The 14,702-nt window shown below is 41.9% G+C and overlaps 1 protein-coding gene across 1 annotated transcript in view; it reads right to left on the bottom strand.

Annotated features, from left to right (window-relative positions):
- Positions 1–2,403: 2,403 nt before the first annotated feature.
- ACTR5 (actin related protein 5) overlaps positions 2,404–14,702 on the bottom strand; it is a 29,766-nt gene continuing 17,467 nt past the window's right edge. Inside the window, exons 3-9 of the mRNA XM_063453251.1 lie at positions 14,307–14,476; positions 12,366–12,583; positions 11,428–11,589; positions 11,220–11,330; positions 10,162–10,301; positions 9,646–9,778; positions 2,404–2,945 (exon numbers count right to left, since the gene is read on the bottom strand). Of these exons, the coding sequence (XP_063309321.1) occupies positions 2,688–2,945; positions 9,646–9,778; positions 10,162–10,301; positions 11,220–11,330; positions 11,428–11,589; positions 12,366–12,583; positions 14,307–14,476 (1,192 nt within the window). The 3' untranslated portion in view covers positions 2,404–2,687. The remainder of the gene's footprint in view (positions 2,946–9,645; positions 9,779–10,161; positions 10,302–11,219; positions 11,331–11,427; positions 11,590–12,365; positions 12,584–14,306; positions 14,477–14,702) is intronic.

Raw genomic sequence — 14,702 nt, 5'->3', positions numbered from 1 at the left:
AACGTTTTGACCCAGAAGGGAAAGAGGTGTCATAAGCCTGTTAGTACCGTTAACACCACATCATGTCTTAGTTGTGGTGCTTATATTTCCCCATAGTCTATACACATACAGTAAAATTGAATGTCATCCATACATTTATGGGCAATTTGAGTTACAGAATGAATAGCCAAATTTAAAGGCCTCCTTTATGTTACATTCTGTTTTCCTACAAATTTGAACTTATCAGAGCTTGAAGATTACATAAATCAAAACAACAACTGGGAGATACAGGCTTCTGCTCCCTCTACTGGACACATGTAGAATTTACAGAAACTACCACTCCACGCAGCAAAAGGCAAGGTTGTTTTGTGGAAAACCAAAATCAGAGAGAAGTTCAGGATAGACACCAAAAAAAACACACACACAAAAAAACAAAACAAAACATGTTGTATCCCCTTTTTTATACAACGAGTGCTAACTGTAAGATCCACAACAATACAGAATAAAAGCTACAGCTTAATTTACAGTCTTTTATTATCAAAAATACACTTGAATAAAAAATACATATAAATTAGTTCTCTATCTCTGGCCCACCAAACCAGTTATTTTGTGATGATGTCTTCAATTTCAAGTGAGAACTAAACCACTGGTTTGCTGCAGGTCAGATTCCTTTAATCTGTTCACTGACTGTTTGCATGGAGATTCCGTTCTTCTTCATGGGATTTCCTAGTGCGTCTAGCTGTTTCAGTTGAAAAAGCACAATTCATGGTTTATTCAGTAAAATGCAGAAGACCTGGCATATTTTGGAAAGTGTACTTATAGTGGACAACACCCAGACTTTCCCTTACGCCTTTCTTTAAATCAGTGTTCCCCAACCCCCGGGCCGCGGACCGGTACCGGTCCGTGGATCAAACGGTACCGGGCCGCCCAGGGGTGTGCGAGCCTGCCGGCTAATGCAGGGCTGGCATTGCCCAAGTGCCAGCCCTGCAATGTGCCTGCGGACCGGAGGGGAGATCAGAGATCTCCCTCCCCGGTCCGCAGGCACTGTGCTGACAGCCGGCAGGGGAGGGAGTGAGAGAGGACCCGGGAGCTCTTACCTGCAGCTCCTCCGGGTCCTCCTCTTGCGAGATTTGGAGCGTTGCCACGGTAACCACGGCAACGCTCCAAATCTCGCGAGAGTGAACTCTAGCCCTGTAACTGGGCTAGAGTTCATCTCACCACCACCGGACCACCAGGGAATCCCCACCGGACCACCAGGGACAAAGAAATGTCCCCCCTCCTCCCAGTAAAGGTAAGAGGGGGGAGAGGGGGGAGAGGAGGGAGGGGGGACCTGAATATATTAAGTTTAATTAAATAAATTAAAAAAAAGCCTCCCTACCCTCCTTACGCCCCATACACACACTGCCCCACACACACACTGCCCCACAAACACTACACACATTGCCCCATACACACACTACACACACTGCCCCACAAACACTGCCCCCATGCACACACTACACACACTGCCCCACAAACACTGCCCCATACACAAACTACACACATTGCCCCATAAACACACTACACACACTGCCCCGCAAACACTGCCCCCATAGACACACTGCACACACTGCCCCATACACACACTGCCCCACAAACACTGCCCCATACACACACTACACACATTGCCCCATACACACACTGCCCCCATACACACACTGCCCCCATAGACACACTGCACACACTGCCCCACAAACACTGCCCCCATACACACACTACACACACTGCCCCACAAACACTGCCCCATACACAAACTACACACATTGCCCCATAAACACACTACACACACTGCCCCATACACACACTACACACAATGCCCCGCACACACACTACACACAATGCCCCGCACACACACTACACACAATGCCCCGCAAACACTGCCCCCGTAGACACACTGCACACACTGCCCCATACACACACTGCCCCACAAACACTGCCCCACAAACACTGCCCCATACACACACTACACACATTGCCCCATACACACACTGCCCCACAAACACTGCCCCCATACACACACTGCCCCGCAAACACTGCCCCCATAGACACACTGCACACACTGCCCCACAAACACTGCCCCCATACACACACTACACACACTGCCCCACAAACACTGCCCCCCATACACACACCGCCCCAAACACACACACACTGCCACCCTCACATACACACTGCACCGCTCACACACACATACACACAATTTTGAGTCTATGTCTTTATGTGACTGTGTTTGTGATTTTCTGACCATGTACGTGTCTGCGTGTTTTTTTAATATATGTGACTGTTTTTTTTTTGTCTTATTAAATCAAAACAAGCGGGCCACGGAAAAATTATCAAACGTTTACCGGTCCGCGGCGATAAAAAGGTTGGGGAGCACTGCTTTAAATGATCTAGAATTAGATTGTATGTTCTTTAGAAATGCTCTGCTTCAAGGCACAGTGTGCGTACTAAGACCATCATTGCGTTTCATTTATTTGCAACTGTGTACCTTTACGGTGTGCAGCTCCCACTCTTCATATCGTCCGATTACTTCCGGTGGCAAAGGCAAAGCCAAGTCTATGGAGATTTATTTTATTGAACTGCCACAAAAGAAAGGGTTTGAAGAGCTCAGTGAATGATGCCTCTTAGAGTGACTGGTCAGTCGCTTTGGAATCAAGTGATCTAACTGCTTACTCAGCAGTAGTCATAAGAATTTGGGGAGCAGTCTCGGTCTCCTGAACGGTGGGTGCAGCAGTGCTGCGGGGTGCAGGTTTGGGAAGGTGGATAGCTGTGTATCGGTTTGAGGCAGAGTGCTCTTTCAAGTATTCACCCCCCTTTTCCTCATATTCAGCTCGACTAATCCAACCATCTTCCCCCTCCACATTCCCCAATGCCCAATCGGATGCTCCATGCCAAGCATCAAGGGCTGGATTAGAAGCCACAGAAACCTGGGAACAATGAGAATCAAAACATAAAAACTACATTTTACAAAAAAAGAAGAACAAGTTAAGAGGCAACAATTAGTGATAAAACAAAAATAAAGTCAGCCAATAATATGGCAGTTATATTGATCAGCAATAACAGCTCTATCCAAAGTTTGAGATAAAACAATAAATAAGTAAATTTCAAGACAGATTGTATCCCATGAATTGGATAAACTCAATTAAATGTTTACAAACCGTTAAAAGGAACACTCCACGTGCTATAAACTCTACAGCATGCTGTGGTGGTTATGGTGCCAGCTGTGCCCTGGTGCACTCACAAGCTTAAACACAGAGCAAAGCCCAACCTTGCAGGGCTGGCTCACTAGCTGAGAGCATCGGCTGTATGTGCTCAGTCAATGAGCTTCTCTCTGCACCGTTGGGCTTAGCTCAGTGCAGGAGATTATGGCTACAGAAAAGGCGGTGGCATACTCTGGTGCATGAGAGGGCTCCAGGGAACTCCTGGAACCAGAGCACTATAGCAGGCTGTACAAAAACCAGGGCTTTACAAATCCAATGCGCCAGGTTGCCGTGGCGACTAGAAATTTCACCCGAGCGTCTGGGATGTCAGCCCTTTAAGTCGGCCCTTTAAGTCTCTCAGCTCACTCGCACGCTGTATAATGATGCCGGGAGCCGAAATATGACGTCAGTCCGGCCCTGGCATCACTACAGGGAGCGAAGGAGCAGCAGATATATTACTGCTACCAGGAAGAGAGAGCAGCCCCTCTGGACCGCAGGGAAATATCCATTCAGCTCTCCCAATGGTAAGGAGGCTGGGTGCTTTTCAATTAAAATAATTTGTGTGTGTGTGTTTCTGTGTCTCTGTCAGTCAAGTGTGTGTGCGCATGTGTGTTTCCGTGTCTCTTCAGTCAAGTGTGCGCGCATGTGTGTTTCTCTGTCTGTCAGTCAAGTGTGTGCGCGCACGTGTGTTTCTCTGTCAGTCAAGTATGTGTGCGCATGTGTGTTTCTGTGTGTCAGTGTGTGCGCATGTGTGTTTCTCTGTCTCTGTCAGTGTGTGCGCATGTGTGTTTCTCTGTCTCTGTCAGTGTGTGCGCATGTGTGTTTCTCTGTCTCTGTCAGTCAAGTGTGTGCGCGCACGTGTGTTTCTGTCAGTGTGTGCTTCTGTGTCTCTGTCAGTGTGTGTGTGGGCGCCCCAGTCAGAGAGTGTGGGCGCCCCAGTCAGAGAGTGTGCGTGTGTCTGTTTGGGTACCTGTCCCCCTCCAATCGCACCTGAAAGATGTTTCTACTCGCCTTTTTTCCCACACCATGCTAGTTTTGCCACAGCTGGTCCTGCCTCCATAGCTGAAATAATCAGTCTTTATGACCTCAGCTAAGGGAGGATATTGCGCAATGTGCCAATCAGCATCTCCTCATACAAATTTTTCTCTGAAAATTCAGTGTTTACATTGAAAAGTCTGCAGGTACAAGCTAGAGACACCTGAACAACTACATTAAGCTGTAGTTGTTCTGGTGTCTATAGTGTCCCTTAAGAATTGCATTTTTCTTGTTAAAAATTAAAATTGTTTTTTAAAAAATGTGTTCCTGTTTTTTTTAGCTGGCTCCTAGATTCTGAACAAATTTGTCAAGACCTGCTTTTAACACCTTCCCGACCGTGGACGTACTGGGTACATCCAACAAAAATCCCCCCTGGACTCACCTGGACCGGCGATCCCAGTCGGGGGAAGGGGGGGGTCGACGACACTGCCCGAGACCCCAGCAATCTCCCTACAGCAGCTCCGTCCACCGAGGCCCTCCAGGGCCATGTGATCACTATATATACACACACACACACACACACACACACACACACACAATTCTACATATATATTTAACTATTAACTATCCATAATAACCCCCGCGAATTTTGAAAATGCGCACATTTTGGACAGACAACATTACTGTCCGGGAGAGAAAATAACTTTAATAAGGGGGTGAAATCTTTATCATGGAATCACTATTAGTGAGTCCATGATAAAGATTTCACCCCCCTCCCCTATTCCATGCACTTACCTGGTCCTGGGAGCAAGCAACGTCATTGCGTGTCACCTCACTTCCTCGCAGCAGGTCACGAAAAAAAAAAAAAAAAATCTACGGATTACATCTACTGGACCAGAGGAAAAAAATATGTGAATTCGTTAAGCCGCAGATTCAGAAATGCGAATTTTCGGGGTATTACTGTACATAATTATTTGATTTTATTAATAAGGGACCTGCCTGACAACCCAGGCAGACAGTCGAGAGAATTTAATTAGCAAGCCCTATATTTAAACAGCAACTTTCCAAAACACCATAAAACCTGTACATGGGGGGTATTGTTATATGCGGAAGACTTCGCTGAATACAAATATGAGTGTTCTAAATTAGTAAAACTTATCAAGACTATGAAATGACCAGTAAAAGTGCAGGTTTTGTGTAAAAAAAAAAAAAAAAGCAAAAAACAAATATGAATGCTAACTTTGCCAAATGTTTGTGACTAAGTGGCTACTACAAAAGACTGGACATACCCCATTGTGAATATCCTGGGTTGTCTAATTTTTCAAATGGTATGTCATAGTGTGGTTCATTTTCATTTCTGGGCTGCCATACCGTCTCAAAGGCAACATAGCCAATCTGGCAAATAATTTACAAAAACAGAAATTGGCAAATCTTATGTTTGACCCTGTAACTTTTCAAATCACCACAAAACCTGTACTTGAGGGGTACGGTTCTACTCGTGAGATATTACTCTACACAAATATGATAATTTTAGAGCAATAAAATGTATTATACTGATGATATCGGTGAAATGGCAGTTTGGCCCAGCAAACCAATCTGTAGAATTAGTGCACAGAAAGTGTTAAAAAACAAAAACAAAAAAAAACCATTTGAAATACCCTAGAGTGTCTACTTTTCAAAAATATATGGTTTGATGGGGGTAAATTCAATTGGCCAGCTTCAAAAATGTCCCATATAGGACATGGGTGCATGATGACCAGCTGGAAAACTGGAATGCACACCCTCCAAATAAGGTCTTTTAGCCCCCAGAGAATCCGATACACCTATACATGGGTGGCATCACTGAACTCAGGAGATGTTGCTGAACACATATTGGGGTGTTCTTTGGCAGTAACCCTTAAAGTTATCCGTACATGTATTCTTAAAATTCTACTGGTGCAAAATTTAAAATTCTACTGGACCCTCGACAATGTTATGCTCTATTGCCTAAAATCCAAAAAAAGGGCTGCTACACATTTGCTCATCCCCACAGTGGAAAACGGATTCCTATTAACCACTATATCTCATGTAGGACCACACATGTGGTATACATGATTACATGCCCATGCGGACTATCTTACGTTGGGAAAACCGACATGACCTTAAGAGATCGGATCAGGGGACATCGCTCGGGGATAACTACTGCCTTTAGGGATCAAAGAACGGATAAACCAGTGGCCAAACATTTCCTATCAGCACAACACTATCTACCGACTCTTCGGTTTATAGCGATTGACCATGTCCCGAGCCCACCAAGAGGAGGAGACAGGTCTAAGTTACTACTCCAGCGTGAAGCCTACTGGATCCACAAATTAAATACAGTAACCCCTAAAAGGACTAAATGAACATCTTGTCCTCTCGATGTTTCTCTAGAGTATTGTTTGTTACGTCCACAGGCTTCGGACATTTCTCTGACATTTTTCAGTTTGTTGATATTCTTTGATACTTTTTTCTTCTTTTCTGTGTCTGTTTGCACAGACTTGGAAAAGGATATTCTTTGATACTTTTTTCTTCTTTTCTGTGTCTGTTTGCACAGACTTGGAAAAGGAGTGATTCTATTTATGACATATACCATGTACTTCATGGGGCAGAAATACTAGTCATCGCTTGCACCTGTTTTGCTTTGTTCTTTTTATGTTAGATAGATTATCATGACTCTATAGGTGTGGGATGTTGATACTGCCAGTTGATATGGCATGGCGGATACTTGATAAGTATATACCCTACAGAGGCTCATGCCTAGTAAGAGGAAGTGGATTTCATACTGGATGGTAGATTATCTCCCTCCCACACTCAGTAACTGAGAGGATGGTATCTGATGCTTCTCCTTTAACTAGCACCACATTGACATATATTCTTATAATATAAAGTAATTTTTCTAATCTGGACCAATTTCAGTGTATATAGAAATATTTGGTATACTATTCCATATGATATGTTTTGTATGTTTGCAGTTTAGTTTACTGCTCCCCAGATATTTATGTGATCTGTCTTTTATTTTTTTAGAGTCTATTTTTTTCACACACTGTTCACTGTTGATATATTTTTTTGCACCTTTGCACCTGTATGTCACTGATAGATCATCTATATCGTGGGGTCTTATATGATCTTGTCCTCCTTCATTGTTGTTTATGTCCTATTCTCCGTTTCTGTCGGGGATAGGTATATTTGCACTGTTTGTTTGGTTGCATAGCAACCCGGTCACATGCACGTCTGTGCAGGTCAGGTGTTCCACGTGGTTTCTCTACTTCCGGGTACCCCGGCTCGCCGGCTACCGGATCTTCTCACTTGAGTATAGACATGGCTTGTTAGGTTGCCTCGCAACCAGGTCACATGCACGTTTACGTATGCACTCCTCACGTGGCTTCCTCACTTCCGGGTTCCTCAGCTTTTCGGCTGTCTGATCTTCTGATTGGTAAGCGTTATTGCTCTTAAATGTATATATTGTACACGCCAAGTATGTTTCACTGTGATCTTGATAAAGACCCCAGGAGGGTCGAAACGTTGATTCTTTTACACAGGATTTGTATTATGATTTGATACAGTAAAGACCATTTTTTCCACTGTTTAAAAGTCCTAGTGTGCTCCCTTTATTTATTATTGTATATTTGGTACGCGGGATTGCACCTAGGCAGTTTTTTATTTTTGTCTATAGAAATTCAGGAGGAGTGCCTTGCTGATCTATTTTTGTATTCTTAAATTGCTATGTGTGTCAAAAAAATTACCAATTTTTATTTTTATTATTTGGCATAGATTGGTGGTAAAATGGTTGCATGAAAAGAGTCAAAATACCCCAAGTTCAATATTCAGGGATACCTGACAGATATCAGTGTTACAATGTAACTTGCATTCATTTTGGAAAAAAAATATGGTTTGGAAATAGCAAAGTGCTACTTGTACTTATTGCCCTATAAACATTTTTCATTTCCCCTTCTTAGTAAACACAGTGGTGCATATTTTGAAACATTAACTAATTTATTATGAAAAGGTTTTTGTCGCGGCAAGGGTTCATAATTTATTATTACACTATGAAATATTATCCTTTAATGTAATTTGTGTAGTAAATGGCACAAATTACAGAGATGCTATCGCTGAGGTCAACAGGGGTTACATCTTTTGAAGCCGGAACCCTCACAGAGGTCAGATGAAAGAAGGGGTAGTATGAATGGCATAGGAATGTGAAAAGGATTTTACTACATGGACGGGAAGTAATTAAGACTCTGCGAGGTGTGAGGTTCTACACTTGGAAAAAGTCTGAATGTCTCTTCATCCATTTGGCATGTACCTTGTAAAGGATAGTTCAATCCTCTTGATATGGTAACGGGATTAGTTTGATGAAGATCCTTGTGTTCCAATATCTTATCCAAGTGAAACATTAATACTTACCCACAGGTTAGTAATTAAGCCTCATTTTTATTATATTTGGAATGGGACAAGCCCAATCTCTTAATTAAGCCTAAACATGAGTTGCACAACTTCAACCGTGTGGCAGGAGTTGTGATGTCTGTCCTATTGAATTGTGGGCGGGGCATGCAACATGTCTATGGAATGGGAAAACAATAAAATTCATAGAGGCAATTATTATTTCTGTGGCAAGTACAGTAGAGGAGATAAAACCAAACGTTTATATTTGGCTTGTTGTTTCTGGAACAAAGGAGGTGGTCACTTAGAATCACTATAGGTACGCCTTGGCTCCACCCCTGGGTGAGGTGTGATAATCCACAGGGTATATCTCCTGTGATCCTGAAGGGTGGTGGTGTACTTGCTTGGGGCCAAGATCTAATTTTGAGTGAATCACCATCTTTCCTTGCCAGAGACCCCCTGGACAGAAGTTGTACTTTGAAAAACCTAAGTGAGTAATTAAGACTTCTGTATTTTATCCTTTTTGTTTTTATCTGCTGTTGGTGTAAATAATTTGTTTATCATATATTTTTATATGCACTGTGACCATTTTTTGCTCATAATAAACATTCATTTATTAAGTTCTGCCTTTGTCTGGTTAAGAATCACGTTACCTGAAGAGACTAGTTAGTATTTTTGCAATTACATAGATAATGTGCTAAGTAATATTTGGTGAGTTTTTATTGTTGATTTAACTGGGGGACCAAGGCACCCCATTTATAAATTGTCTTGGTGGTGGCAGCGTTAAGATAGTAATAGTTATATTATTATGTTTAAGTGTGGGTGGTGTTAAAAGGGGGATTTTGGCATTATTTCCGGTCTAGTGCAGACAAATAGTGAGCTTTAACCCTTTCACCACCACAACTCTTGGAGTAGGGTGCGTTCGTGACAGTTTTGATTTTGGAAAATATTCATCTACATTACTCTGTGAAAACAGAACTAGGCATCAATAGAATCCGTGGGAGAACACAGCAGGTCTATTCATACTAAGTTCTCCACAGTATCTTTGTACCTGAAAAAAGGAACCAAAGGGCCTCATCTGCAATAGCTCCTTCACCATTCTGTCCCGAAATCCTGGATAGATCACATTGCCCCCAGTCAGGAAGACATTTTTCACAAGTTCTAGCTGTACATTATGGGGATACCTGAAGAGGCAGAAAGAACCACACAATATTCATTACTTCACAATAATTTCTACCCGTGCCTTGTAATCTCAGCAGAGTTGACAGCAGTAAACAAAAACAAGCTGAACTGCTTTCATTCCAAATTTTTTTACAGATTACAAATACTGGCAGTACACAGTAACGGAGAACTCTAGCAAAATAATTTGATGCTCGTTTTTTAAGTCATTGCTTTTATTACACGTAATCATCAGCATGTGTCTGAGCACAAAGCAAAGCCTAATAAACCCCTTAAAATGCCAGTAAATTGACATGAATGCTGATCTGTTTAGACTAATTTGTTGACTGTGCTGCAGATGTGTCTATGAAAAGCTTATATAAACCATCTTCAAGATGTGCACGCTTACTGGTTAAGGACATAGTGCATGGTCTCTGCCAGGCCGGCTTGGTCCTCCCCAATCAGTGAAGGTTGGAAGAGGATCTCAGGCACACGGATTCGTTCTGTCCCAAGGTACATCTGGTGGAACTGTGCAATATTAAACACTGCCTGAGAAGGACAGAAAAATAAATTGATGAAACAAAACAAAACAAAGAATCAGCAAACAAATAAGTCTGAAATACAAAGACATGCACATATCCAAGTATACAGCAGGTATAAGCAACCTATGGCACTTCGGATGTTGTAAACTACATTTCCCACAATGCTTATACAGCTATAATGTTGGTAAAGGAAAAGGAGAAAAGTAGTCCACAACATGTAGCATGCTGAAGGTTGTCTATCTCTGGACACTTCTGAGGAAGCCCTACTGGGAGAAACGCGTTAAGTGTGAGATTGCTGCCCCCTATTTTTTTTTTATTGACAATATTGTGTTCCATATGGATTTTACAGGTGGGGATTATACCACCCAAGCTGTACAGCACCAGAGCAAGTGTTTGCTCTATAAATAGTAAGTAGGATACTGTGTTTTACCTTTTTATTTCTGAGATTGACAAACTACACCAAAGTTTCCACTTCTGTTTTATTGTTTATATATTGGAACACTACCGTACACCATCTGGAGGATCTTCACACATCCAGAGACGGGGATTGTACCTTCCAAGCAAAAAAAGCAGAGCTCTAAATAGCTCAGAAAAGTGCAAGTTAGTCTTCTTTTAAATATTTATATAGGATACACACTTAAAGTGACATATTGCACTAGTATCTGTTTTATTTGTGTTTTTCTCTTAAGGATCTATTCACCGAATATATATATATATATATATATATATATATATATATATATATATATATATATATATATATATATATATATATATATATAAATACACACACACACACACACGTATACCACACTATAAAAAGGTATTCTATATCACATCACTAAGTTTCACCATAAGGCACAGTTTATCACCAATTGTTGTAACATATATTGTATCTCTGGAATACACTCTTCGAAGATAGTACCTGGACATTGGGTGCTGCCTTCTCAGTCTCCCCTTGATCCTCAGAATACATAGGATCCAGCTCGGAAATACCCTCCATGTCATCCTGTTCACCTCCCATCGTTTCTGGGGTCTGTGACATAGCAAACGAACACACGTTAGCACGGAGAGAGACAAATCCCAGGAATCCTGGGAAGCTCTGAAAAACAGACTCAATGGTCAGTACCCACCTGTGGCTTGCAGTCCATAGCCTCGGTCAGCACTCTCTGTCTGCCCTGTTCCACAGCTATATTTAGTTTATGGATGTAAGACTGCAGCTCTTCGGCAGAGTCCATGTTCAATTCTACCAAGGCCTTATGGAATTGCTCCACCTGTCCATCCTCCAAGAGCTCCTACACAAAAATGCATACAAGATTATGTGGGATGGATGTTTTGCAATGTACTGTGAAATATGTGAATATTTCAAATTCTCCATTCATTGATATATTAACTATTACTGTGTATGCTTGGCCATAATCTGTATTAGTATATACCTATTCTCACTAATTTGTTTTTCTGGTCTGGCACCTTATTAATGTAAGGGGATGTATAAGCACCAAAATCACTTTTCATTACTGCAAATTGCTTGTAACACCTGACCCAGCTCTCATTATTGAAAGGAGGCGATTTGTAAAATTCACTGTTGCTAAATATAGCCCACCGGCAGTGTCAATCATGTAGCCTTAAATGACAACGCCGCACTCATAAAGCACAGCATTCAAGCTGAAGTGCTTTACATGTATGGACTGTCATAAAGATCATAGAGATACTTTGACTCAATGCATCTCTATGGGAAATGATCAGCTTCTCCATACAAAGCGTGGATACACTGAACATATGTCCTGCAAAAACTGCAGGACCCAACACAGGAAGTCTCTCTAGTGGCAGTCTGAGTGAGTGACAGACACTAGAGGTATTACAAGGCAGTACAAGTTAAATACAGTATTTACATTGCTAAACCTGCAGGGACAGGCTATAAAACACCAGAACAAATAGATTACTGGTTCTGGTGACTATAGTGTCCCTTTAATTTTTTTTTTTTGCCAATATTTAAAAAAAACAAAAAAAAAAACACATAAACACACACACACCTCACATCACTTTAATTGATGCAAGCACAATCAGTTACCTGTACATAGAGTAGCCGGTCCAGTCGCTCTTGGTCCTGTTGCAGTTTCTCCTCCCTACGCCGTGCATTCAGTTCTTGCAGACGTCTTAGCTGTTGCTGCCTACGTTCCTGCTTCTCCTCTGATGGTACGACGCTGCCCAGGAGCTTATTGGAAAATGGCAGCTGCATCTTGTGCACGTTCTCTTCATAGTAAAATGGGCACCGCCATTTCTGGAGTTCTGTTATACACAATAAAATGGTTTAAAGCTCTGTTAACTAATATTACAACAGTTTACTGACTACTTTGGGAAAGATGGTCAAACTCAAATCACTGGGATGGAAGGGAGCACACAAGATTTTTAATGTGTAACAAAGGAAGGTCAATTGGTTCCGGCCACTTAAAACCAACTTATTTTTATTATAATTTATTTTTTTCCCTTCCATGTGACTGGAATAGCAGTGCTGTATAGTTACAAAGCCTTTACGATCAAGAACAGAATGCAAACATGCATACCTTGGGACATCAGGGGTGTGCAGGGGCAAAGTCCCCATTCTAGTGTTAAAGGGACATTATAGTCCCCCAAAAAACTACAGCCTATTGCATTTGTTCTGGTGAGTAGAATCATTCCCTGCAGGCCTTTTGCTCTAAACACTGTCTTTTCAGGGAAAATGCAGTGTTTACATTACAGCCTAGTGATAACTCCCCGGGCCACTCCTTAGATGGCTGCTAAAGCTGCTTTCTTAAGCAGTCTGCCTAGTGTGCATCACAACATTCATAGATATGAACTTTCCTCATAGATATGCACTGATTCAGTTCATTGCTATGAGGAGATGCCGATTGGCTAGGGATGAGTTTGATTTGTTCTGGCTGTGCGCCTGATCTGCCTCCTTGACAGTCTGAGCCAATCGTATGGGGAAGCATTGTGTTTGGTTCAGACCACCACTTCTGATTATGTTTGCAGGCAGGTCTGAGGCAGACAGAGACAGAGACAGCAGCTTCAGACTTGAATACAAGTAAGATTGTACTCTATTTAGGGAGGCAGGAGGAGGTCAAGGGGGCTAGATGGTGGCTTTAACACTATAGGGTCAGGTATACATGTTTGTGTTCATGACCATATAGTGTTCCTTTAATGGTGAGCGGGCTCTTTCTGCAAGAGGCTATAGAAGAGAAAACTTACCCTCTGTCCTTACAGCCCTCACAGAAGATTGACAGAGAGAGGAAATATTTACAGCATATTAGCTGAACACAGTGGATGGGGTAAGTTGTCTTTCCTAAATCATCCCTTAGAGACAGCTTATTTCCACACTAGACACCATCGAGAGAGCTGTTGATCCCCTGCTTTTGTTTCTTTTCTACCAACACTTGGGATTCGTGCTGAAGCAGGAAACCACTTTGGACAACATTTAAAGGGACATCATAGCCACCAAAGCAACATTAGTTTAATGAAGCAGTTTTTGTGCATAGATCATGCCTCTGAAGTCGCACTGCTCAATTATCTGTGATTTCGGAGATAAATCACTTTTGTTTCTCTCCATGAGGCCTTAGCCACACCTCCCCTGGCAGTGACGCAAACTGCATGAAAAAAATGGTTTCATTTAAAATCAAATGTTAACTTACTTTAAAAGTTGTTATCTTCTGCTCTGTAAATTGAACTTTAATCACATACAGGAGGCTCCTGTAAGGTCTAGCAAGCTTTTAACAGTGCAGGACATAATAAACTGTAAATTAAACAGAAAGTGTAAACATTAGATGTCTCTTTACAGGAAGTGCTTAGGAAGGTTGTGCACATCACATGCAAGGAGGTGTGGCTAGAGCTGTATAAACAAAGTGATTTAACTCCTAAATGAGAGAGGATTGAGCAGTGAGAAAGTAGGGACCTGATCCATACACAAAACTGCTACATTAACCTAAAGTTGTTTTGGTGACTATAGTGCCCCTTTAAAAGCCTAACAAAAGCTTACCTTCCATGTAATCTTCTGGGACATAGCAGTGATCATGGAGTATCTCCTCCACGCGGCTAAGAGTGATAGCGGAGACATGACCTGGATACTTAAGGTGTAGCAAGCGTTGAAGATAGGTAACTGCATTAAAACCACCAAGATTTACCCTCTTGCAGTTCTTGGCATCGAATCTGCAGAAATAAATTGCTTACCATTAAACTATTTCTCCAAAATAACTCTCAATTACTGTATTTGTCACTGACAGGGTTATTCAATCCAAAGTGAAAATTCAGGGTGAATTCGAATTGAACTTTAAACTGAAGGTCAAAGTAGCTGAACTGGTTTTGCTGATTTAGGAAATTTGTCCGGGTCAACTACATTGATCTTAAATTTGAAATTCACACTTTAGTAAACAAC

This window comes from Pelobates fuscus, chromosome 5, assembly GCF_036172605.1.
Source record: "Pelobates fuscus isolate aPelFus1 chromosome 5, aPelFus1.pri, whole genome shotgun sequence".
NCBI classification, from domain to species: domain Eukaryota; kingdom Metazoa; phylum Chordata; class Amphibia; order Anura; family Pelobatidae; genus Pelobates; species Pelobates fuscus.
This window is presented reverse-complemented; position numbering and strand designations above follow the sequence as displayed.